The 25,460-nt window shown below is 29.0% G+C and overlaps 1 protein-coding gene across 2 annotated transcripts; it reads left to right on the forward strand.

Moving 5' to 3' along the window:
• The first annotated feature begins 11,078 nt into the window (after positions 1–11,078).
• LOC101267322 (cadmium/zinc-transporting ATPase HMA3-like) lies at positions 11,079–23,095 on the forward strand. Of its 2 annotated transcripts, none has more exons than XM_010325058.4 (11): positions 11,079–11,480; positions 14,199–14,456; positions 17,801–17,898; positions 18,492–18,747; positions 18,835–18,972; positions 19,220–19,547; positions 19,810–20,012; positions 20,129–20,334; positions 20,405–21,650; positions 21,893–22,225; positions 22,315–23,095. In XM_010325058.4, exons 1-11 carry the CDS (start codon positions 11,273–11,275, stop codon positions 22,962–22,964), a joined length of 3,924 nt encoding a protein of 1,307 aa, XP_010323360.2. In that variant the 5' UTR covers positions 11,079–11,272; the 3' UTR covers positions 22,965–23,095. The 2 variants fall into 2 exon arrangements, with proteins under 2 accessions (XP_010323360.2, XP_004242843.2); XM_004242795.5 differs by having other exon boundaries at positions 21,908–22,225.
• The last annotated feature ends 2,365 nt before the right edge of the window (positions 23,096–25,460 follow it).

Genomic DNA, 25,460 nt, shown 5'->3' on the forward strand with positions numbered 1-25,460 from the left:
TTCAACCTTGTTTTAGTATGTATACGCAACATGCATTATAAAAAGAAAAATAATCTCTTACACCAAAATAATTGCTAGTTTACTGTTATTACTTTACTAACAATTTTTTGTACTTTTTCAAACATAGTTTTATACTAATCTTTCAGTAACATTTCTATAGTTTTTGAGTTTTGAAAGTCAAACTTTTTATGTTGATCCAACGGTAATTTGAATATATGATCTTTAAAGTTTTTAAAAAATTATTTAGTTATTTAGAAAGATATTTTTCTAACGAGATTTTGTATTTAAACGTGAAAAGAGAATCAAGACCTAAATGTTGGTATGTGGTCATGTTGGATCGTGACTTTGACGCGGGTCACTTTAGTCCCTCGTGAATGTTGCTATAGGTAAGATGTTGGTATTACTCAACCACAATGATGGTTGTTTATTGACAAAGGTGGTTAATGATAGACAATAGTAATTGTGATTAACAATAGTGATGGTGGTGGTGGTGGTGATATGGTAGAGATGATTGGTATGTGGTGGTAGCTGGTGATTGTGGATAGAGCTAGGATCAAACTCTTCTTTTGAGTATGATTAGGCCCTGCAATGGTAGAACCTGATGAATCGGGCGTACTATTTTCCATGATGTAGATATCATCCACACAAGAATGTCTCTTAATGATTTTAAGACTCTATTATAGATTCTAATGATAAAGGTATATTCAGACCTATTAAGTGTTTAAATCTTAATAAAAAAACAAAAAAAATTAATGGTCTAATGCTTAAATCATTCAAATTCAAACTTTGTTTTGAATGAAACCTTGGGAAAGTGCACCGGTGGACACCTCTATTAGGCAATATTCATTTTAGACACCTTATGTAGGGTTCTGTTGTGTTATTTTGACATTTTTCTGACAATAAATAAAAAACTAAAGGAGAGTGTAATACACTCGTTGATGTCGTGGCACAGATCAATTAAATAATTACATGTTTTATTTTTAGTTAAAAATAATTTAAAATCTATTTAGTAAATAAATTTAAAATATTATTCTAAGAAAATCTCTTATTTCATTACACTCAAAATTTCTTTTGTGCTTTTTCAAAAAAAAAAAATTATTTTCTTTTACTATTTTTCATATTTATTCACCTTCTTTCTTTTTATCATTGTTTTTTGGAAAGAAAAGAGGGAGATGAAGAAACAAAGAGAAAATAAATATGAAATATGGGTGCTCGTATCCATTTTTCCAGCAAAAAATGGAAAGAGGTGATGGTAGATTTAGATAAGTAATACAATGAAGGAGAAGAAAATGACTTAAAAACGAATTTGAATAAAAATTTTGACCTCCATTGAAGGAATTTAAGCTTGAAAAAAAGATAGAGGATGGTGTCTTGAAAAAAAATGGAGAGAAGAAGAGAAAATAAAATTTAAAATGGCTAACTTAAGTCTTTCACACGCTATTGTTGAGTGTATCATACTCACTTTGACATGTCTGCAAAAACTGTCAAATGACACAAAAGAACCTTACATGATATATCTAAAATGAACATCGCCTAATTGAGATGTTTAAGTGAAAATTAATGTCAAGTTTAAAGGGTCACCAATGGGTTTGACCTTTCTTTTAATACTCAATTTATATGTCACTTTATTGTCAATTCAGTAAATATGATAGATTTTTATATTTGATAACAATTTAATTTTAACTATCAATTTTATTATTAATGAAATAATTTGTAGTCTCATAAATATTTATAACTTAATATAAAACAAAAAAGTTTAAAATAACTTTTAAAATCTACATCCTACTAAATTACATCTTATAAATTGAAACGAAAAGTGTAGTATCATTTATATTAGGGAAAATTGTATATAATAGCAAACTAATAACCTAAAATAAATGGAGTAGCTAGGGTTTGATTTAATTGTCTCCATAGTAAATGTTAGCCAAAGTTTGTCAGGCGCCTCTCTCCCAAAAATCTCGCTCGCCACTCTCCCATTCTCGCTCGTCACTCTCCCTCTGTTCGCCTCTCTCGCTTTATACACAAAAGTGTATAAATTTTGTTTCTGTTTTGTATAAAGCGAGAGAAAAGTATATATACACATGCAAAAACATATATCTTCGTGTTATACACTTAATTATACAATTTACAAACATTTTACTTCAATTCAATTATAGACAAATGCAAATTTTATACAAATATTGCAGAGAAAAAGGCCAACGAATTATACAATTGCGAATTATACAATTGCAGTAAAATATAATTTTCTCTAGCTTTATACAACAGAAGTGTATATATTGTGTTTCTGTTTTTGTATAAAGCGAGAGAAAAACATATATCTTCTTGCTATAATTATGCAATATACATACATTTTAATTCGATTCAATTGTATGCAAAATAAATTTTATAAAAATATTGCAGCGAAATAGGCAGCGAATTATACAATTGTGCATTATACAATTGCAGTGAAATAAGATAGCGAATTATACAATTGCAGCAAAATAGGCCAGCAAATTATACAATTTAGGCCAGCGAATTACACAATTGTATATGTATAGTGAATTATACAGTTTTATGTTTGCTATGGAGCGCAATTATGCAAACTTTGTTATAGCATACAAATATGATTTTTTTGTTTGCTATATGTGAAAGTTGCCCTTTATATTACGGAGTAGTTATACGTTCGCAAAACATTAATGAGGTGAAAATATTATGAAAAGAAAAGGAATCCATATAATAGAAGCATTTATTCTCCTTATCAAAAAAGATCATGAGTTTGAAAATGTATCACATAATACTGTTTACCATACTAAATTATCCAAAGGAATATATATTTTTTTTCTTTCTAATTTTTAGCGTAAGAAAATTAGAAAAAACGCAAGCGAAATTCTTAAAAAATTGTAAAAATTAACCTCCAAATATTAATTTTCACTACTATTATTATTATTATTATTATTATTATTATTTAGAAAATTTGATTTTCAAATGAATTTAAATAACAACCACAACACACTGTGAAATTCCTTCAAAAAAGAAGTTCAATTTATCTGTTAATAAAATCGACGTTTGAAGATTAACTTTTTTAATGTTAAAATTCAGAAAAATGGAAATCGAACTCCACATATCAGTTTCCTTATGAAAATTTGCAAAATTAGACCTCCAAAGATTGATATTATTATTATTATTATTATTATTATTATTATTATTATTATTATTTGAAATATAATTTTTCAAATTGAATCTAAATGGCAATCATCAAAACCATAACATGTCTAGTGAAATCTCAAAAATATAATTTCAAATAGTTGAATTTTGTAGAGCTTCATGTGCCACGTTTATTTGCATAGTAAATCAACATTATATTACAAAAAAAAAATCTGAGAGAATATTCTAGAAGGAGCTTAAAGCTCGATTTGAATGATGCATATACATCCATACATATTTATTCTAGGCTTTTTTTCTGATAATATCCCACTAGGAACAGTATCTAGATTTCAAAGAAATATTCTTTACTTATATATTAGTAAAAAAATAAATAAAAAATAGGCAAAATGAATAATTGTATTAAGTATAAATTACTAGGACCATATATTACATTTGTCTCAAAATCCTCTTATTTTTTTAATTGCTAGTACATGAGAATAAGTATTATTCTTAAAAGATAAAGTTTGGTAAGTAACCAACTAATATGTGCTTTTGCATGTTATTTTTCATGTTTGTGATTCCAAAATTATTTGTATCATCATTATGACACCATTAGCTTCAAAATTCAAAGAGAACATTAACTAGTGCATATTTCTTTATTATTCCTTTATAAAACATTCAAAAAGAAAAGTATGGCCATTATCTACCAAATGTTCACCCGATTATTATTTTGTACATTAATATCGTGGTTTTAAAAAGAGAACTTTACCTTGATATAATGCAATGATAGAACCCCTAAAATTCCAAAAATATCTTTATCATGAAAATTTAAGCTGGCCTTTTCAGATTTATGATAAAACAAATGTTGATTGGAACAAAAAGAAAAGGGAAAATGCATAAGTAGCCCTCTTGAATTATGGTCGAAATTTCAGAAACACGTTTATATTATATTAAGGTCCTATTATTCCCCTGAACTTATTTTATAAATAATTTTTTATTCCTTCTCGGCTTACGTGGCATTATATTCTTGGCTCAGAGCGTGTTGACAATTTTTTCAATGATAGTGTCACGTAGGCCGAAAAGGGATAGAAAATTATTTATAAAATAAATTTGAGGGGGTAATAGGATCTTAGTAAAGTATAAGTGCGTTTCTAAGATTTCGGGCATAGGTTGGGGGAGTACTCGTACATTTTCCCAAAAAAGAAATAAGAGATCCAATTTGACGAGAGGGGTTTGTGTTAGGAAAGGCAAAACACTAACAAGAAGGTCCGACAAGATAACAGCGGGATAATATTCAAGTCTAAATTTTCCCTTTCAATTTGAACCAAGAAAAGACAAACTAAATCAAGCAATACGAAGAATGGACAACAAGTATATCAACTGAACTAAAATAATAAGACAAGAATAAATCAATCACACAAGACATAAAGATTTAAGTGAAAAATCCGTCAATGTAAAGAATGAAAAATCACGGGATCAAAATCTTCACTATAAACACAATGAGTTACATATTGTTCTCCAAAATTGATCACAAAACAAGTGTCAAACAACGAGCAACAACAAAATACGATTGCACCAAAACTAGAGAATCAGAGAGATTTCACCCAAAAATGAGTTACTATTCACTCCCCAAAATCAAAATCTAAAAAAAAAAGAAATCCAATCTCCACCATTGAATTGCAAGAATCAGATGCTGAAAACTCACAATTCAAATTTAAGCACGATCCAATGGTTAATAATGCGGCAAACTCTGTTTTAAGCAGACAGCCTGAGCATAAAATTTCATGAATGATTTGTTGGTATTAATCCTCTTGAGTTTCTTATCATAAATAAGTTTTCCTTTTAAGAAATTTTTTTTGACTCATTCTTTCTTGTAGGAAAAGGTTAGAACTCTATGAATAGGATTGTTCCCTCTAACATAATCAGCACTCACAATATAGTCCTAGGGTTTCAAGAGCTTTGGTTATGGCATATGGGGGAGAATTTGTGAACCTCCTTTTATATCGAGTGAATTGGTTGAGGTTATTTCTCTCTATACTTTGTACTCTCACATTTATAGTGAATTATTCATCTCCTTTGTGGGATGTAGGTCGATTGACCGATCGAACCTCGTTAAATCTTTGTGTCTTTTGATATATTTCTCTTTTGTCTTCTTATTCATGGTCTTTTGAGGTTTGTTTTGCTAGCTTCCGCATTACACCTAATTATTTAGGTCCTAACAAGTGATATCAGAGTCAAATTCAATGATGGAGCCAGATCCAGTGGTTTGTAGAGCAGTCATATGGGTTAGGCATGTTAAGCCGGCCTGGCCTCCGGGATTGAATAGAGTTAGGCTAAGATTTTTGGAGCCCATTTTAAAAAGGGCCTTTTAGCTTGGCCTGAATAAGTCTGCTGATTTGTGGGGCTTGATAAATCGGTAAGGTCGGCCCATGGGTCAATACAAATTAATCAAAAATATAATATAATATTAAAATTTAAAATTAAAGAGAGTCCAAACTCAAAATAATTAAATTAATAATTCTATTTAGATATTTCTTCTTTTAATTGAAAAAAAAACTTAATAAATATTATATAGATAATTTTATTTATTGATTTGATTAACAAGTTGTAACATTAACAACATGTACTATTATTTTGTCGATATTTATGATAATACTTTTAAATTATAATTTATAATTTAATTTATTATTTATAAAAAATATATATAATTTTAAAGGGAAATTTTTAAAAATATCAATATTTTAACATTTAAGAGGGCTCATTAGCAACACTTTCAATATTAAGTAGAAATGTCAATTTTTAGTTTGTTATTTATGTTTTTATTATTTGTTTTTATTTAAAGAATATAATTATTTAATAACAAAAGAGAGAAAATCAAGGGAAAGAATATTTCAAAAAAAGATAAGGATCACTTAATTTTCTCATCAGTTACATTTTCAAATAAAATTTAAACTTTTTTTTTCTCCAGAATTTTTACCTTGTTAAAATTATATTCATTGCAGAATATATTCTATTTATATTCATTATAGTTTTTTATTAGTTTGTATTCATTCCAATAGGTATGTCAAATGTATCTATATAGTCATTTAAGAAATATATTTGTATTCATATATTTTTTTCCCTCTGTAGTTATTTTTTTCTTCATAAATTTTGTATGTATTCATTTCAATATGTATTTTATTTGTATTTCTATTTATTCTAGTTTTTATTTAGAATTTCGTATAATAATATATAAAATACAAAAGTGAGAATGAAATATAAATTTCAAAAGAAATAATTGAATACTTTGTGTAATCATTCTTAAATAAAATACATAACTAGTTGACATACCTTTAGAATAAATACAAATTAAAAAAAAAATGTCAAATTCATAAACTATGCAACATAATTTTGAATGAATACAAATATTAATTGTATAATACGATTTTAAATACAAATTGAGAAATGATACAAAATTCTGAATTTTTTTATATATATATATAAAAAGTAACTAATAGGATTTTGTTCTTCATGTAAATAATACACATATCTTGTTAGTATACATTTGGGATGAATTTAATTAGGAACAAATATAAAATTCATAACTATACAACATGATATTTTGAATGAATATAAATATTAATAGCATACATACTAATTTGAATATTAATTGAGAAAGGATATAAAATTCTAAGAAAAAATTACAAATACAAATACATAAAAATTATCATAGATACAACACAAATCCAACAAAAGTTCATTAATAAAATCTGAAATGTCATAGTCATGTAAGATGTATTTATAAATTATTGAATATCTACAAATGTGATACATTATCAAAATTAACAAAAACTGACCTCAAAGTACAATAATAAAATAACAACTGAATACAAAATACAAACTAATAAATATTTTACAATGTACATAACAAGAAATTTACAAATATATTCAGTACACATTGTTGAACAAATTGTTATTTAACTTCAACTCAACATGCAAAAATCTAAACATGTAAAAAATATTTAAATACCTCTTCATCAACATTTTGATCTTCGCCATCATTTTCTTGTACCCTACGAGTTACGTTTTCAATCTAAATTTGATGAAGACTTTATTCTTGTCGTCTCTCTTTCCTGATTTTAGAAGCAGATCTTACAATATCCGCTATTTCTTGAGTACTACATAGATTAAATGATGAAAAATCACTAGAAACCATTTTACTAAGATGAATAGTGTCTCTTAGAATCATTCTTTGAAGAGTGTTTTATAGTTCTAAACGAGAAGAATCCTACTTTTACCGATGATTTAAACAACTATAAAATCTGGAAATAATTTTTTTTTAAAAAAAAAGATAATGATGAAAATACCTTAATTAGAGGAATTTGTGCGAATTCAGATTTTGAAGATAAAAAAATATTTCGGTAGAAGATAATAAAAAAATTGGAGTTGAAGAGAAGAAGGATTTAAAGGTTGAATAGGAATATGAACATGAAAATATGGAGAGAGGGAGAATTTTATTTTTTTTACTTATGGGATAAATATAGAAGAGAGAGATATGGGGAAAATTTGGAGCAATTTTGTTTGTTTTTTAAAATTAAAATAATTTGGGAAAAGTGAACTGTGGATATACATAGAAATGTAAATAAATTATTTTTTAGGAGATAAATAGGGGTTTAATTAGGATACATATTCTTTTCCAAAATAATGACATTTTTTATATTTTAACTAATATTTTGAAGTAGTGAGTTTTTTACTAATTAAGTTATTGATTTTGACTAGTTTGCTATTTTTTCCTAAAAAATAAGTGGGCTGGCCCAGAAAGCCGGTAACCCACGTACTTGTGGGCTGGGCCGACCATTTTCTGGCCCACACCAAAATGGGATAGTCTGGCCTGACCCGTAAAATGTCGAAGCATGTATGAGTTAGCCCGGATGGGGTGGGCTCGCCCATATTGACGGCTCTAGTGGTTTGATAATCGAATTGAATCGGTTAGATACGGGTGTAGTTCTAGGCTCAACCTTTTTGACAGTAATAAATGTTTTGTTGGAGAAATTGTTTTAGAGAAGTACTATAAGTCAAGAGGTAGATATGATGGAGGAGATTATGGAGAAGAGATGCAAGATCCTAAAGATTATGGGAAGAAGGTGTACAAATTTATTTTGTCAGAAATTTAGTTTAAGGAGAAAATTTATTAGATATTATTTGCCCTGACTTTCTTACAGTTTTCCTTTAGAAAAATATTTAAGATTTGACCAGTCCTTTTCATGTAGGAAAAGCTTTAGGACTCTATAAATATAAGTTTATTTCTTCTAACTTAATCAGCATTCACAATGTAGTACTAGGATTTTGAGAGCTTTGATAATGGAGGAGAATTTATGAACATCCATATATTTCGAGTGAATTGGTTGATGTTTTTTCTCTCTATATTTTGTACTATCATATTTATATTGTATCGCTCATCTCCTTTGTGAATGTAGATCAATTGATCAAACCACGTTAAATCTTTATGTCTTTTGATATATTTCTTGTTTGTCTTCTTGCTTTGAAATTTTCCTTACTAACTTTTACATTACGCCTAATTAATTATTTCGATCTAACAGTTTGTGTGTGAAAGGGAGAGGGGTTTGTGTCTGAGATAAATAGATGGGGAGGAGAAAATAGGAAAGATTGGAGTCTATATTATATTTTCTTATAGAATTTGCTTAGATTTAAGTGTAAATACCACGAAGAATTATAATAGGTAAATTACTAAGTTATGCTATATTAAGAAAATATTCTACCATTTAGAATAACAAAATATTTTTTTAATTAAATATAACAAATTTTGGGAATTAAAAAATAGTTCAAACCTCCAAAGAACTCATTCATTTCTATTTGTTAGTCTCTCTCGCATATTTTGTTATTTTTTCTTCACAGTAATAATTTGTCATTTTTTTCCCACGATTTTCATCAAAGAATTATCTTTAAATATTTGTATCTTCAAATCATTTTTTGTTCATCTTTCACGATTTCCCCTCAAAATAACGACCAAAAAAATACAAAGATTCAATTTTTTTTCTCTAATCAAGGATTTTAAATCTTTAAAATTATAGCAACAAGAGTTCTTAAAAAGTTTCAAGCATTGAATTCGTTATTGATGTTTTACGAATTTATTATGAGTTATTTCGATTAATTGTTCTTGCTTATATCTCAATTTTTAAGGCGATTGGTTTAATTTGAAATTAATTTTAGGAAAAAAAATAGATTAAAACTCAAAAAAAAAAAAGAATTTTTCAAAAACATATCGCAATTGTACTAAAATTATTTTAATTTTGTTTCATAATTGTATTAAAATCATGAGCAGTATATTTATAATTGCAAACATATCTTTTTTTTTAATAACATCATTCGAAATAACTTAGGCAACACACTTATAATACGCATTACAAAAACATCGTTCAGTCATGTATTAAAATAGTCCTCTCATCCAATTCGCATTGCCTTCTCTCTCTCATCGTTCAAGTATGTTTATATTTCATACCAACTGCATTTTGTATTTTGTATTTTGTAATATGTATTAACTGTATGCCTATTCTATATCGTAATGTGTATTTGGCCAATATATTTTGTCATACAAATTGTGTTCATTAATATAATTGATACAATTATATTCGATATATGATACAAATCAATTGTATTCAGATAATTATTTTTGTATTTTATATTAATTATATTTATATTTTGTATCAGTTTATATTCGTGATACAACAAATACAATATGTATTTATTCTCTTTCCTCCCTCTCCTAGTCTCTCTTGCCTCTTTTCTCCCTCTTCTAATCTCGATCACCTCTTTCATTCTCCTAATATATAACTATAATTCATAATTAAGTAAATTATAACTATAATCTCTAATCAAAGTGCAAACTCTAGTTATTTTCAAAGTTCCTTATAATAATAATAATAATAAGTTTTGGGACTTCAAAATTTTAGGCCCAAAAGTAAGTGCTTCACTGTACTCTTTTGAGAGTTAAGGGCACTAATAATTTATAGGGGAAATTTACGTAAATATGCTAGTTCTTCTGTTTAATAATATTTATTATTTATTATAATAATATATTTTTTCCTTAATCATTTTTAATATATTGATAATATAGTTTTAATACATATTACAGAAAACAATCTATAAAACACATATAATGGAAGTTTTATTAATGAACAATTCATTTCTCACACATTTTAATACACTTGTAATACAATGTTTCAATTTCTTACCAAATAAGCATAATATATTTTGAAATAGTTATAAATACATATATATTGCATACATAATTCACATTTATTATATTACAAATTTATCATAATATTGCTATAAATGATAATAAATAAAAATATATCATTTTCCAAATTTATGATTAAAATTACACTATTTGACTTTTGAAACTCGAATTATATCACAACTTAGAAAGTAATCTTTTACGCTACATAACAGACTAACAGTATACAAATAAAATAATAAAATTAGACTTTCATCTCATATAGATTATTGAAGTCTTTTTATATTAGTGATGATAATAAAAGGGATAATGAACAAGTACCCTCAAATCTATGCCCGAAATCTTAGAGACATATTTATACTATACTAAGATTCTATTACTTCTCTGAACTTATTTTATTAATAATATTCTACCCCTTTTTGACCTACGTGGCACTATCTTGTAGGCTCAACTCTGGTTAAATTTTTTTTTCAAGCTAGTATTCACATAGACAGATTAAAAAATTATTTATAAAATAAATTCAAGAAGGTAATAGGACCTTAGTATAATATAAGTGTATCTCTGAAATTTCGAACATAAGTTAAAAAGGATACTTGTACATTTCTCCGTAATAAATTAATAAATATAATAAAGTACAAACTCAAAGTTGGAAAATAAAAAGAGGAAAAGCTAAAGTTGATGATATACATTTCTTATAAACTTTTCTTTCTTGTGGGTAGGGTGGGGTGGGGGTGGGTGGGGTGGCATGCTCTTCTTATTTAAACCCCTATATTTTAGTGCTTCTCTCATTCTTTGCATGTTTTCATAAAAAAAAAAAAAAGAATTAGTCTCTCTTTTTTTCATTTATTTTCTTTTTCTTTTATCCCCTTAGAAACACAACAATTTAAACTCTTGGAAGAGAAAAGAAAAAAAAAAATGAAAGAAAGTGAGAAAATTAATAATGATATAAATAAGCTAAGCAAGAGCTATTTTGATGTTCTTGGGATTTGTTGCACTTCAGAAGTTGTTTTGGTTGAGAAAATTCTCAAGAATCTTGATGGTGTTAGAGAAGTTTCAGTAATTGTCACAACAAAGACTGTCATTGTTACTCATGATGCTCTTCTCATTTCTCAACAACAAATTGGTAAGATATTTATAATAATTATTGTTATATCTGTTTCAATTTATGTGACTTATTTTCTTCTATGTGCATCTCACATGAAATTAGCCGCATCAAAAGTGATAATTCTTGTCAAGATGTCACAATTCATATTATAGTTTTTTCCCCCTTTCTTGTGCTTTTAGTTTGTTTATTTTCTTAGCACTTAGATGAATCATCCAAAAACAAAGACCACAAAAATATATAGGCATAATAATTCAATCTTTGTATTTAAGTGCTCTATATATATTTTTTTGCATATTTTCTTCTTCATCTTGTGTTTGGTACACTCTTTGTTGTAACTTATTAATTTTTTAATTTGTCTAAAAAGAAAAAGGAATGATATTATATATTTAATATTGATTTTTATTTTATTTTATTTTAATAGTTTAACTGGCTTGTTCAAAACTATAAATATAAATATTATTTTTGATATATTATATATAATTTTAGTTTTAATTTTATGTTTAATCAAATGAAAAAAAATGAAGGGATTAATATTTGTTTTTTTTCCTTCCCTAATTTAATTACGTGGCACTATTCTCTTTCAAATTTATTAAAGCAAAATAATAATAATAGTAACGTAAAAATTTAACTTTATACTTGACGTCTTGTCTTGAATTACATGATTTTGTATACACAAAAATACAATAACATATTTAGTATCATTACTTTTAAATGCCTTTTCTTCTGGCCAATCAGATCATATAATAAAATGAAAAAAAAAAAAGTTGGAATGCCTTTAATTTTGTTCCTTAAGGGTTAATATACTTTCGTTATAATAATACATTATGTATATATTTTTTATATTAATAACTTATATATAGTTGCAAGAACTATTAGTTTTAAATATTTTTTTATTTATTCATACTTTTTTATATTTTTCATATTTCTACATAAACAAATAAAAAATTTATAGAAAATAAGAAAAAACTCAAATAATTATAATTAAAGAAGTCAGTCATGTGTGAGAAAGATAATATATACTTGTAAATGAATTTTTTATAAATTAAGATAAAATAGTATTTTTCACTTTTATCAGACGAAAAAGATATACGTATTACATTTTTGTGATGAAAGGATATATGTTATTCACTTTTATAACGATGAAACTATATAATTTTTTTTAACGAAGATATATCAGTTCTGAATAACAAAATTGAGGCATAATTTAACTTTAATTAATTTGAAAGTAATAATTATGAAGTGATTTTTTCTTTTAAGAAATCACCAAAGTAGGAAGCAGAAACCGTTTTCATTTATTCATGTGATGTTTGCTGCCACTATTCTTAGTATTATTAAATTGAGTTAACTAAGACGGAAAAAAAGTATGAACTATTTTTAAAATTAATTAATTACACGATTTGTCTTTTAAATAAACTGATTTTTTCAGTTTTTATTTTTAGAAATCAAAGTTATGTTTAGTAGTACATAAGTTCTTTAGAAGTGCAAGAGTATAATTTATAAAATATTATAATGTAAAAATATAAAAATTATACTTTTGAAAAAAATTATTTGTTTTGAGGACAAAAATTAACTTTTGAAAAATCTAAACATGTATGAATTCTCTTTTGGGTAAAAAAAAAAGAAGTTGGGTTGTTTTTTTTTATATTTAATAATAATTTAATCATAAATCTCTCTATTTTATCTTTATTAAAAAAAATTTATCTATAAAAATTTCAATCATAAAAAAAAATTAATATTTTTTAATTTACATGTTTAGTCAAACTGCTTCACATAGAAATAGTGAGTGAGGATTTGTCCAGACTAACAAAGTGTGATATCAATCCCAAAGATTTACAAAAGTATCTTCTATTTTTTATTTTTTTAAAAAAAAGGGTATCACATATCAAGTAAAGGATCAGAGAATATTTGTGTGATAATTATTCTAATAAATCTAAAAACATTACACGTTTATGTGTTGTAATTAGTTCTTAATAAAAATAATTAATAAAACAAGTTAGTTGGCTTTCCAATATTTCAATCTTGTCACACCATATATGTTCCCTACTTACGTGTTTCCACTTCAAAACCTCTCCTTCATTCACCCTCTTTGACTTATTATTGATATCAGTAACGGATTTTAGATTTTTATAAAAAAAATATTTGAGATTTTAATTTTTCAATTTTAAAGGATAAATCTTGAATTTTCTAAACTACGATTCTAATCTTTATTTTGTATTCTGGAAGTTCAAATAATATATATATAATTTTTCATCAAGAAAGTTCGAATGAATATCTTCGTTTCTTCCTAAATCCGCCTCTATTAGGTTTCTAGTTGTTAATAATTTGGTGATGGAGAGGCTTCTATTGAATTCTCAAAGAAAATATTTTGACTCATTTGTGGCTTTGCTTGCACCTTCTTTGGGTTGAAAAGTAGTTGTAGGAACTTACCCCCTTTTTAGCTAAATTGCACCTTAATGTAAGCATTTTTTTCAATTGATAAAGAGCAAATGGAGAAAAAGAAATAATACATTTTTATATTTAGTAATAATTTTATTTTAAAATTCTCGTTTCGATCCTGACAAAATGATTTTATAACCACACAAACATTTTACTCTATACAAAGTTAAACTGCATTACATAAATTGAAACATATGACGAAGTACCAAAATATAGTTATTGTAATTTGCAATTAACTTCCATTACATGAGTTAATATACCTTTAGTTTTACTAATCATTGTTCATTTTTTTTTTTGTAGTTAAAGCATTGAATCAAGCAAGACTAGAAGCAAGTATAAGAGTGAAAGGATTTCAAAACTACCAAAAGAAATGGCCAAGTCCATTTGCAATTGGTAGTGGAATTTTGCTTGCTCTTTCATTTTTGAAGTATTTTTACCAACCTCTCCAATGGTTAGCACTTGTTGCTGTTGCTGTTGGAATTCCCCCTATTATTTTTAGGGGTATTGCTGCCATACGCAACTTCACACTTGACATCAACATTCTTGTATTAATTGCAGGTACTTTCCCTTATTTTACTCTTTAAATTATTGTCGCGAATATAGGACATTTAAGTTGTCTCTATGTGACCTATAGTTTATCATGAGTTTATTGAGTCGTGAATTGATTGATTGCTAATGATTTAATCAGAGTGTGACTACTCTTTTATGAATCATGCGTGAATACATAATATTTTGTGCATCTGATCAGAGTATGATGACACTTGAATCATGAATGGTTGTTCTAAATTGATACATGGTCCTACTATTAAGCTTTGTGATGGAGATTTGTCTCTTACTTTTGGTTTATTAGCTTGGATATACACTCTTTTATTTGTGGTGCTTGAATCTTGATTCTTGATTATGCTTTGTGATTCATTATATCATTAAGTATACATCACTATATAGGGCAATTAGATATTGTATATTTAATAATGCAATCTTTTTCTTTAACTAATATACAAGATTGGAGTGGGTTTAGGGATATATGATTCTTGGGGATTTTAGATGCAAATATGTATTGGACCACCTAGTGTCTTTAAAAAAAAAAAAATTGAAATCATGGGATGATTGATAGTACTACTAAAAAGTAATCTTCTTTAATCCTATCACTATTAAAAATACTCATTTTGTCAATAATGTTCCCATCTAAATCTTTTAAGAAATATGGGATTAATTATAATTTGCCTATTTTAGGATACTGTCATTTATGCATTAATTTTGTGAAATGATAAGTCTTTAGGAACATATGTTTTTAGTAAGGCGACATGTAAATAGAAATGGAGGGAATATTAATTATGTATAAAATATGTATATTGTGTACAAAAACAATTATACATAAATTATTATTTTTGATGTGGGAGTTAGAAAATCCCTAAAATGAATTCAAAAGGCAAGATGTAATGTGATTGAAAAAAAAAAAGAAGTTTAGTCTACTAAGGAAAATTACAAAATTGCTTGTGTAATTGTCACAATATATATACCACAAATGGAATTCCTATGTGTAAAGCACCAAATGAAAAAGAAGCCAACATTAGTAATGTGTAAATGTGTAACGCTTCTCCTTTTCCCCTCAAATTATTGCAAAGAAAATGACTTTATTTGCACCAACACTTTCTCTCCCTTTTTGTAGATTATAGGGAAAAAAAGTTTGATTTGATAAATTTTCTCCGTCATTTTTTAATTGTCATAGTTTTTTTTATATTAGATGAAAATTTTAATTTGCCTAATATTATATTATATTTTTCACCAAATTAAAATTATGATTTATTGTATTTTTTGTAGAGTTTTTTAATATTTAAAATTTTAGTTTGAAATATTGAATTAATATAATCTAATTTAACTTTAAAAATAGTATAATTGATTTTTAAAAAACGTAACGTGACAGCTAAAAGGAGATGAATAGAATTTCAAATTTCTTTGCCATACTCTTTTCTTTTCATTTCATATGTATTTTGATTTGACTAAATATAAAAGTTTTAAAATAAATTGAGTGTGCATATATAAGATATTAAAAATAATTTTTTTAAATTTTATAATCTTAAATTGGCATGAGGATCGTAATCGTTGTGGTCTGATATATTTTATGTATAAACAATGTATATAATGTATACATACTAGTAATATGCAAATTATATTAGCTTTAATTTGTAACTAATAAAAATTGTCTTTTTCTTTTTGTTGTTGTGGGCTTTATTGGGATAATTCCAAATGCCAGTCTCCAGACAGTTGAGTTTCCCAAAAAAAAAAAAAAATTAAAAATTTTGAAGCAAGAAAAATGAGCACTGAAGATTTTCTTTAAAATTCATTTTCTATTTAGCATAAAGTATAATGTCCTCCATTTTTCTAATGAGGTAAAAATAAAACCAATTTTTGTTCATAACTACAATAATTCATTTAGGGTTGTTTGAGAATTGGTTAGAATTATACTAATATTAATAATATAAAGGGTAGTTTCAGTGGCGTAGTCATATGGTGTTCAATTCGTCGGAAAAAAATTAGCATATATACAAGTAAAATGATAATTGAAATGATTAAATAATCTATTTTGGACACCCTTAATATAATAAGTTGCTATTTCTGAACACCCTTTAATAGAATTCTGGCTCCGCCACTGAGTGATTTGGTAGCAAGTTAGAGTTATGTAGTTATTAGTAAGGTAGATATTATTTACGAGTAAATCTATATATTATCTGTTATGCATGTATATATGCATGGATTAATTATTCATGTATTAGTTATTTCATCTTCTACCCCGCATAAGATAATACATAGATTTCCTTATAACTTATACATGTATTTCTACTCATGTGAGTTTCTAAATTGTCAATCAAACATTGTATTAATTTATACAAAAATAACTTATTTCCTATCTACCTACTGCCGTACTACGTTGTATAAGTTATATGTTAATTAATACATGAATAACATGTTTTTTATCTAGCTACCAAACGACTCTTACGGATAAATTATGAAAAAAATTATGTATTATTTTATATGTAAAAATTAATTATTTATTTATTAGTTATACATGTATTAATTATCCAACTTTTTATGATTATTCATAAAACAACACACAATTTTTATCATAACTTATTGTAAATCACATATTTATTAGTTGTGTACAGTTTTAATATTGTAAATCAAACACCATATACATAACTCACGTTCAGACCAACTACCCGACAACCCCTTACCTACTATATGGAAAAGTAGACATGGTGAAAAGCACAAAGGTGACTTTTCCTAAGGCACTTCAAAAACTTTAATCTTAAAAAAAAAGGTAGAAAGATAAGATTCTTTGTAAAAGAAAACATCACTCAAAACTCTTATTAACTTCTATCTTTATAAATTGGTGATGTATCTTTTTGACAAATGACTAAGAATCTTGTTGCTTTTACCATCTTTAAATTGAGGGGTGATTGTAGAAAACCAAAAAAAATAAAAAAATTGAATCAAATTAAAGAAAAAATCGATAATTCTTTTAATTTTATTTTTTATTTTAATTATAAAAATTAGACAATATTTAGTTTGATTCGATGTTTTAAAAAGTGGTGGCATAAAGCGAGGTGTTTTATGCAACATAGGGTAAGGTGTAAGCCTCGGTTACACATAACATAAGTACCATGTATCAAAAAAGTAAATATTTTCAATAATTCTGCAAATAAATTCGAATAAATCACTGATAATATAGAGAAAAAAATTATAATTATTATTTGAGAAAGGAAATCATAAAAAAATTATAATAATTGAGATAATTTTAAAATAAATTCATTATCCTTGATCTCCACATCTACTAGTCATAATTTTTTAAATAAAATGAAGGTACAAATATTAATTTTATGACTTGTTTTGGTGATGTGCAGTTGCTGGATCAATTGTTTTACATGATTATTGGGAAGCTGCTACTATTGTGTTCTTATTCACTATTGCTGAATGGCTAGAGTCAAGGGCAAGTCACAAGGTTGGTGAATTTGAATTTTTGTCCTCACACAAGAAAATTGAAATGTATATATGTATCTTGTATATGTATACGCCACATCGACCCCAAAATTGCACGTACCATATGATCTTTACATTTCTCGATGATATGTATACGTGTCATATATATTCTGTTTTTTTTAAGCTTGTCAGCTTAAAAGCCTGCTAGTTATTCTTCTTGACTTGCACTCATTAGCTCGCCTTATGTCATGGGCGTCACATACAACCCCCTTAGGAAATGAGGTTTGCCTGACCATCATATTAAATGAGTTTGTTTCTGATATCATATTTATCACAATAAAAGCACATAGTACATATTATCCGCGTTGACCTAAACAAATTTGTCTCTTAGGCAACGCCTCGTCATGTTCAAAAGTGTGCGTACCGTGTGAAAATGTCTTTCATACTATGTATAACACTTTTTTCCCTCTCCCTTTGCATGGTGCATTTTGACTGAAGGTATCATACGCACCCCTTCTTCGAAAGATTGTCAATGAATGTTTTTGTGTATGCTACGGCTAAGTTTGTATCGTTATTTCGTTATGCTGACAAAAGAAAGCATTCATTGTTATGTAGGCTAATGCTGTTATGTCATCACTGGTGAATATAGTCCCTCCTACAGCAGTTTTAGCTGAAAACGGTGAAGTAGTAAATGTTGATCAAGTCAAGTTGAATAGCGTTCTTGCTGTGAAAGCTGGTGAAACTATACCGATTGATGGAATTGTAGTCGAAGGGGAATGTGATGTGGATGAGAAAACTTTGACAGGGGAGTCATTTCCAGTTTCTAAGCAAAAAGACTCAACGGTCTGGGCTGGGACTACGAATCTAAATGGTAAGATAGTATTCATTCATACTTCAATTTTTGAAGTTTTAGAACTTCAAGTATTGTTTGTTAATTGAAATTTGTTCCTTTCTTTAGGTTATATCAGTGTTAAGACTACAGCTCTGGCTGAAGATTGCGCGGTGGCTAGGATGGCGAAGCTTGTAGAAGATGCTCAGAACAAGAAGTCAAAAGCTGAAAGATACATTGACAAATGTGCTAAGTATTATACACCAGGTTAGTTAATCTACAGTTGTACCACATTGAGTCATAAGTATTGCGTGAACTCGTGTTCTGTCTTATTCGTCACTTCATTGTCCTCTCCCTTTTGTGATATGAGATTTGCCGTTGTCTAAGTTATGAGATGAACCCCTTCTTCGGAAGCTTGCCATAAGTCTAACAGTCATTCTCTCTTACTCTCCGTCATTAGCCTGCCTTCTGTCAGGGGAGTACAAGTCTGATTTCAACTGGTGATGTTTTGCAGTAATTGTGGTTATAGCTGCTGGTTTCGCAATAGTTCCTACAGCATTAAGGGTTCACAACCGTAAAGAATGGTATCGGATGGCTTTAGTTGCTTTGGTGAGTGCATGTCCATGTGCACTTGTGCTATCTACACCAGTTGCTATGTGTTGTGCACTTTCAAAGGCAGCAACATCAGGGCTTCTGTTCAAAGGAGCAGAGTACCTTGAGACTCTTGCTAAAATCAAAATCATGGCTTTTGACAAAACTGGAACAATAACTCGAGGAGAGTTTGCAGTGACCGAGTTCAAGTCTCTCATTGATGGCCTTAGTCTCAATACACTTCTTTACTGGTAAGGTTACTTACTACTCATATATGTCATTTTAAAACTCGAGGACAGTTCGGATTTCTACTACTCTCAGTGGAGTAATAAACTTCTCCTTAACGCTATTGATAGTGATATAACATGACAGATTTGTGGCATATATTCATAAAAGATGAATTTAGGCATGCCACATTATCACAACTGAAATATCTGAAATGGCTCTCCGTGGTTCACGATAGAGTCAAAGTAGCATGTTTGGATCTTTATATTCTACAGTGAATGTTTACAGGGTTTCAAGCATTGAGAGCAAGTCAGGTCATCCAATGGCAGCTGCTCTTGTCGACTATGCTCAATCAAATTCTGTCGAGCCAAAGCCTGATAGAGTGGAGCAGTTTCAAAATTTTACTGGTGAGGGAATTTATGGAAGAATTGATGGAATGGAAATCTATGTAGGGAATAGAAAGATTTCTTCAAGAGCTGGATGTACTACAGGTAAAAGACTGATCTTCTTTCTTTTTGTGCTTATAATCATCGCAAAAATAGAACACGCGGACTATAATAGAGACGTGAAAACTTTCAGTGACCTGTTTTAGCCTTGAAATTTTCAGTGCCAGAAATAGAGGGTGGTGATAGTTTACAAGGAAAGTCTGTTGGATACATATTTTTGGGATCCTCTCCAGCTGGACTTTTCCGTCTTTCTGATGTTTGTCGTACTGGCGTAAAGGATGCAATGAGAGAACTGAAGCAGATGGGAATCAAAACTGTGATGCTCACTGGTGATTGTTATGCAGCTGCCAACCATGTGCAGGATCAGGTATATTTAATCGAAAATCTAAAAGTGCTTCTAGTTTATACAAATGAGCTAAGTCGAAACATATTTGTAGTTACATGGAGCTTTGGATGAATTTCAAGCAGAACTCTTACCAGAGGACAAGGCAACAATCATTAAGGGATTTCAGAAGGAAGCTCCAACAGCAATGATTGGCGACGGACTTAATGATGCTCCTGCATTAGCAACAGCTGATATTGGTATCTCAATGGGTATCTCTGGGTCAGCGCTTGCAAAGGAAACAGGACATGTTATACTAATGACAAATGACATTGGAAGGATACCGAAAGCTGCACGTCTTGCTAGAAGAGTTAGAAGGAAAATAATTGAGAATATGATAATAGCAATTGGTACAAAGGGTGCCATAGTTGCATTGGCAATAGCAGGTCATCCGTTGGTTTGGGCTGCTGTCCTCGCAGATGCTGGGACATGCTTGCTAGTGATTTTGAACAGCATGCTACTGCTGCGAGGAGCTACACGTAGACATGAGAAAAAAATTTGTAAATCTTCTACTTCCTCGCATGCTCACCACCACAAAGACAAAGCTTCTTGTTGCAAGTCGGAAAAGACTCCTCAACAGTGTTGCTCTGATATTGAGTCACAAAAAGAATGTAGAAAGAAATCATGCTCTTCCGAGGTGTGTGTTCAAAGATGTCAACCTATCCCCTCAGGATCAACATCATGTGTAAATGATCAGCGCTCGGACTCCACTCAAAATAATGGTCATCAGTCTCATTCGCATCCTCAGTGCTGCTCATCCAAGATGTCTGTTACAGCACGCCAATCTGCAGTTTCAGAATCAAAGTCATGCGGAAGTAACAATTGCTCAGACTCCATTCACAAGAGTAGTTGTCATTCCTCGACAAACTCCTTAATAAGTTCTTCAGATTTGTCTGCTCCACAATGTCATTCTGCCACTTCAAGCTCCAAATCATGTGGAAGTACCAAGCGCTCCAACTTGAGTGACAAAAATTGTTGTCGATCTCAAGAAATTCCTCAAACGTGCTCTACCAAGAAGGCTGCTCATGGATGCCACTCTGAAGTTTCTGGTCCTAAATCATGTGGAAATAGCATGTGTTCTGACTCAATAGACAACAATATCCATCATTCACATTCTGATCGTCAAACATGCACGTCCAAGGCGTGTGCTCCACAAAGCCCATCTGCAACTTCAAGCTCAAGGACATGTGGAAATACGAAGTGCTCGGACACCACTAGCAAGATTTCTTGTCATTCACATGCTAACTCTGAACCATGCTCTTCAAAGAAGTCTGGTCCAACATTCCAAAATGCTAATTCAGGTACGACTGTAGTCGACTTCTTCTTATTCCTTTTCCCTCCTTAAACCAAATGATAGAATCGAAAGTATTATTTGGCCTTCTATCTTCCAATACAGGGGATGGCTAAACCTGAAATCAGGTACTCTAACACATAGGCTTTCACATACTGCATTCAGAGAAGAGCAGCCAAGCTTTTATTATGAGAAACAAACTAATTAAAGTTAATTCTTTTTGAAGCATAAGGTACAATAATTGTTGATTAGCTTTGATATTATCAGGTTCGAGGTCATGCGGAAATCACAAGTGCCAAGACTCTGCAACCGAGCACGGTGTTCATTCACTTACTGATCCACTCTCCGAGGAAGTGATTCCGAAGCAGAAAATCTTGGTTTTGGAATCAAATCATGATCTTAGTCATGGCTGCTGTGAAGAGGAACATGATCATCATCCAAATTTAGACAAAGCATATGACAGTTGTGCATTACAAGAATGTCATTATTCGGTTCAAGGAGATATAACTGACATATCAAAAACTGGAATCCAGGAAACTTCTCATTGTGACAGCACCAATCAAACATGCCAAACTGTAATTTCAGGTAGACACAACCTTTACTCCTACAATAAAACGTTTGATTAAGCAGTGCTGTATCGATCATGTCTACTAATCAAGATTTGAGAATTTCAGGCTCAATGATCTTTGGAGATAATAAGAGCCTGGACTCTGTAGACATCCATGAGTGTCATTCACATGCTCATCCACCCCACAAGGAGGAACCACATCATTCTGTTGGACATGGCTGTTCGGACAAGGAACACGATCATTCACATCCAGAGAAAGCATTTGACAGTTGTGCAACACAAGAATGTTGTTTTTCAGTTCAGGACCACAGCATTGACATATCCGAAAATGGAAGTCAAGGAACTGATCATTATGACAGCATTAAACAAAGCATGGTCATCCCAAGTAGCTGCAAACATACATCACAAGAGAAGGTAAGTCACTGTGGATTTCACTCTACAACTATCCCTACTGATGAAGAACTAGCGAAGCTGGTTAGAAGATGTTGCGATTACAGACCATGCCACAACGTCCGTTCTGGCTGCAGAAATCATGCTACAGAATGTGGTCCAACCACCCGATCAACAATCAATATCTTACGGGACAACCATCATCATCATCATCTAGACTGCAGTGGTCGTAAGGTTTGTTCGCCAATTGAGAAGAGACACATTGGTGGATGCTGTGAGAGCTTCAGAAAAGAATGTTGCCCCAAGAACATTAATCATTTTGCATCAAGTTTTGGAGGAGGTTTATCAGAAATTGTATTAGAGTAAGATGCAATCTTAAAAGTGTAAATATGTTGCAACTTTTCTACCTATTTTATCTTCAAGAAGCTGAGATGTTATTTTATATGAACTTAGCTATTACCATGGCTTGTATACTAATCCTAAAAATGGTTTGTGTATTATTTGTTGAATTCTAACAATGTTGGGAACTTCAATGTCATTTGCATGAAAAAATCAGCTCATGTTGAAGGCAGACTATGCTTATTTGTGCGCAACTAAATTTTTCGAGGAAATTTTTTCAAAATGTCAATATTTTAACATTTAATAGGATTCCTTAGTCACAGTTTCAATTTTTTATTAGAAATGTCAATATTTTTGTTTGTTATGTATTTAATTCACATTGTTTTTATTTTGTTTTAATTGAAAGAATACAATTATTTCATAATAGATAGGAGAAATTTAGGGGAGAGAATATTTTTTAAAAGGAGTACATCACTTAAAATACTCATCAGTTACAAATTCAATATTTTATAAAAGGAACATATCACTTAATATCTCTCATCTTTACATAAAAAGAAAAAAGAAAATCTAAAAGAATCCCAAAAAATCAAATACTTTGTCTTCTTCATCATTCTCGCATGAATTTTGGCGCCGGAAACAATGAGAATCCAAAGGTTAAGCTAATGTGTAGCTGTGGTGGAAAAATTCAAATTCGTCCTCACGATCATCAACTATCCTATGTTTGCAGCGATACTAAAATCCTCTTCGTTGGAGTGAGTTCGATTAAATTTCATTTTTTTTGACGAGAAGATTTTGGAAACGAGTATAATTTCATTGACAAGCAACTTTGGAGAAGGAATTTTCAACTGGAACTTCGATATAATCCGTGAAATACAATCAATCAAGTATTTGTTAATTGTTGAATCATTAATTTTTGTATGAGAGTTTTGACATGAACAATTTTTTTGGATAATTTTTTTTGGATGACGAGACAGAGTTTTACTAATGCACAAGTTAATACAGATACATTATACGAAGAAGAAAGGGAGAGTAAAAAAAAAGAAGAAAATTGCAAAAATTGTATTCAGACCGATTGTATTCATATTAATTTTTGTTTGTCAAATGTTTTTCTTTTGCTCAACATTTGTATTTTGTTAAAAATATTGTATTTCTTTTTCAGTTTGTAGTTACCTCAATAGGTATTCCAAATCAATTTGTATTTCTTAAGTATAAAAATATCATATTTCTTTTTCAGAGTTAATTTGTATTTTAAAAAAAATAATATTGCATTCTTTCTCAACTGATTGTATTATTTTCACTTTGTATGCTATTTTTTATTAGAATTGTGTATCCTTTCTTAAATTATATTCGTAAGTAATAATTGGATTATATTGAGATACAATCAATAATGCTTTTATAATACAAATAATAGAAATATATATTTGACAGACATGTAATACAATTTTAGTCACTGAGATACAATTTTTAGTTTTTACTATGAAGTAAATATAAATTTTAATTTGAATGGTAAAGTGAGCACATAAAGAAATGCAGACTTGTTATTGAAATTGTTGTTGAACTACAAAAATGAACATAATAAATACTAACTTTAATTGAAATACAAAAGTGACTTTGTTAGTATATCATTATGATAAATACAAAAATAAAAAGAAATACAAACTCGTGTGTATACAATGTGAGAATTAAATGCAAATTGATCACAGTAAAATATTCACCTCAATATGATATTCGGTTTTAATTTGAATGATAAAATGAACACATAAAATACAAAAAATGCATACCTTCATCAAAGGGGTTGTTATGAATATCTTTAGAAATATATTTTTAAATTTTTGAAAAAAAAAAAAGAAATAAAAATAACAAGAGGGAGAGTGATGTGGGAGTTTTAAAATGGAGAATAATTGGAAGAGGTAAATATGAGAGAGAAAATATTTATCTAAAAAAAATATGAGAGAGAAAGTTGAAAAATGTGTAAATTGTAATTAAGGTGCAACAAAATAGAAAGTAAATTAGGATACAAAATAATTTTAAAATAATGACATTTTGACATTTTACTAATTTTTATGAAGTATTATGTTAGATTTTTTTGACTACTTTGCTAATTTTCCCTTTTTTCAATCTTATTATTAGAGCTGACAAAAAGGGTTGCCCCAAGCCTCGCGGGCCAATGAGTTAAAAGGGCTAGAACGGACCAGCCCTTCATTTGGTAGGGCCTGAAAATGCTCAACTCAGCCCAACCTTAGAAGGGTTGAGGGCTGGGGCGAGCTAGCCCCTTTTTTTTATTATTTTCATTTCAAACTTATAATTCTATAATATCAAGAAAATGAAAAGATTTTTAAATCAAATATGGCAAACAATGGTGTTGTTTCAATAAGACTAACAAAAAAAATATAGTGTAATTAGCATGCATCTCGCATACTAGATATGCGAGCGAGATAAGAGAGTAATAAGACAGATGCGAGAAAGGTGAGGGCGCGAGATTTGTCTATGTACCCTAGATACATATGAATCTACTTGGATAAA

This window comes from Solanum lycopersicum, chromosome 7 (assembly GCF_036512215.1).
Source record: "Solanum lycopersicum chromosome 7, SLM_r2.1".
NCBI classification, from domain to species: domain Eukaryota; kingdom Viridiplantae; phylum Streptophyta; class Magnoliopsida; order Solanales; family Solanaceae; genus Solanum; species Solanum lycopersicum.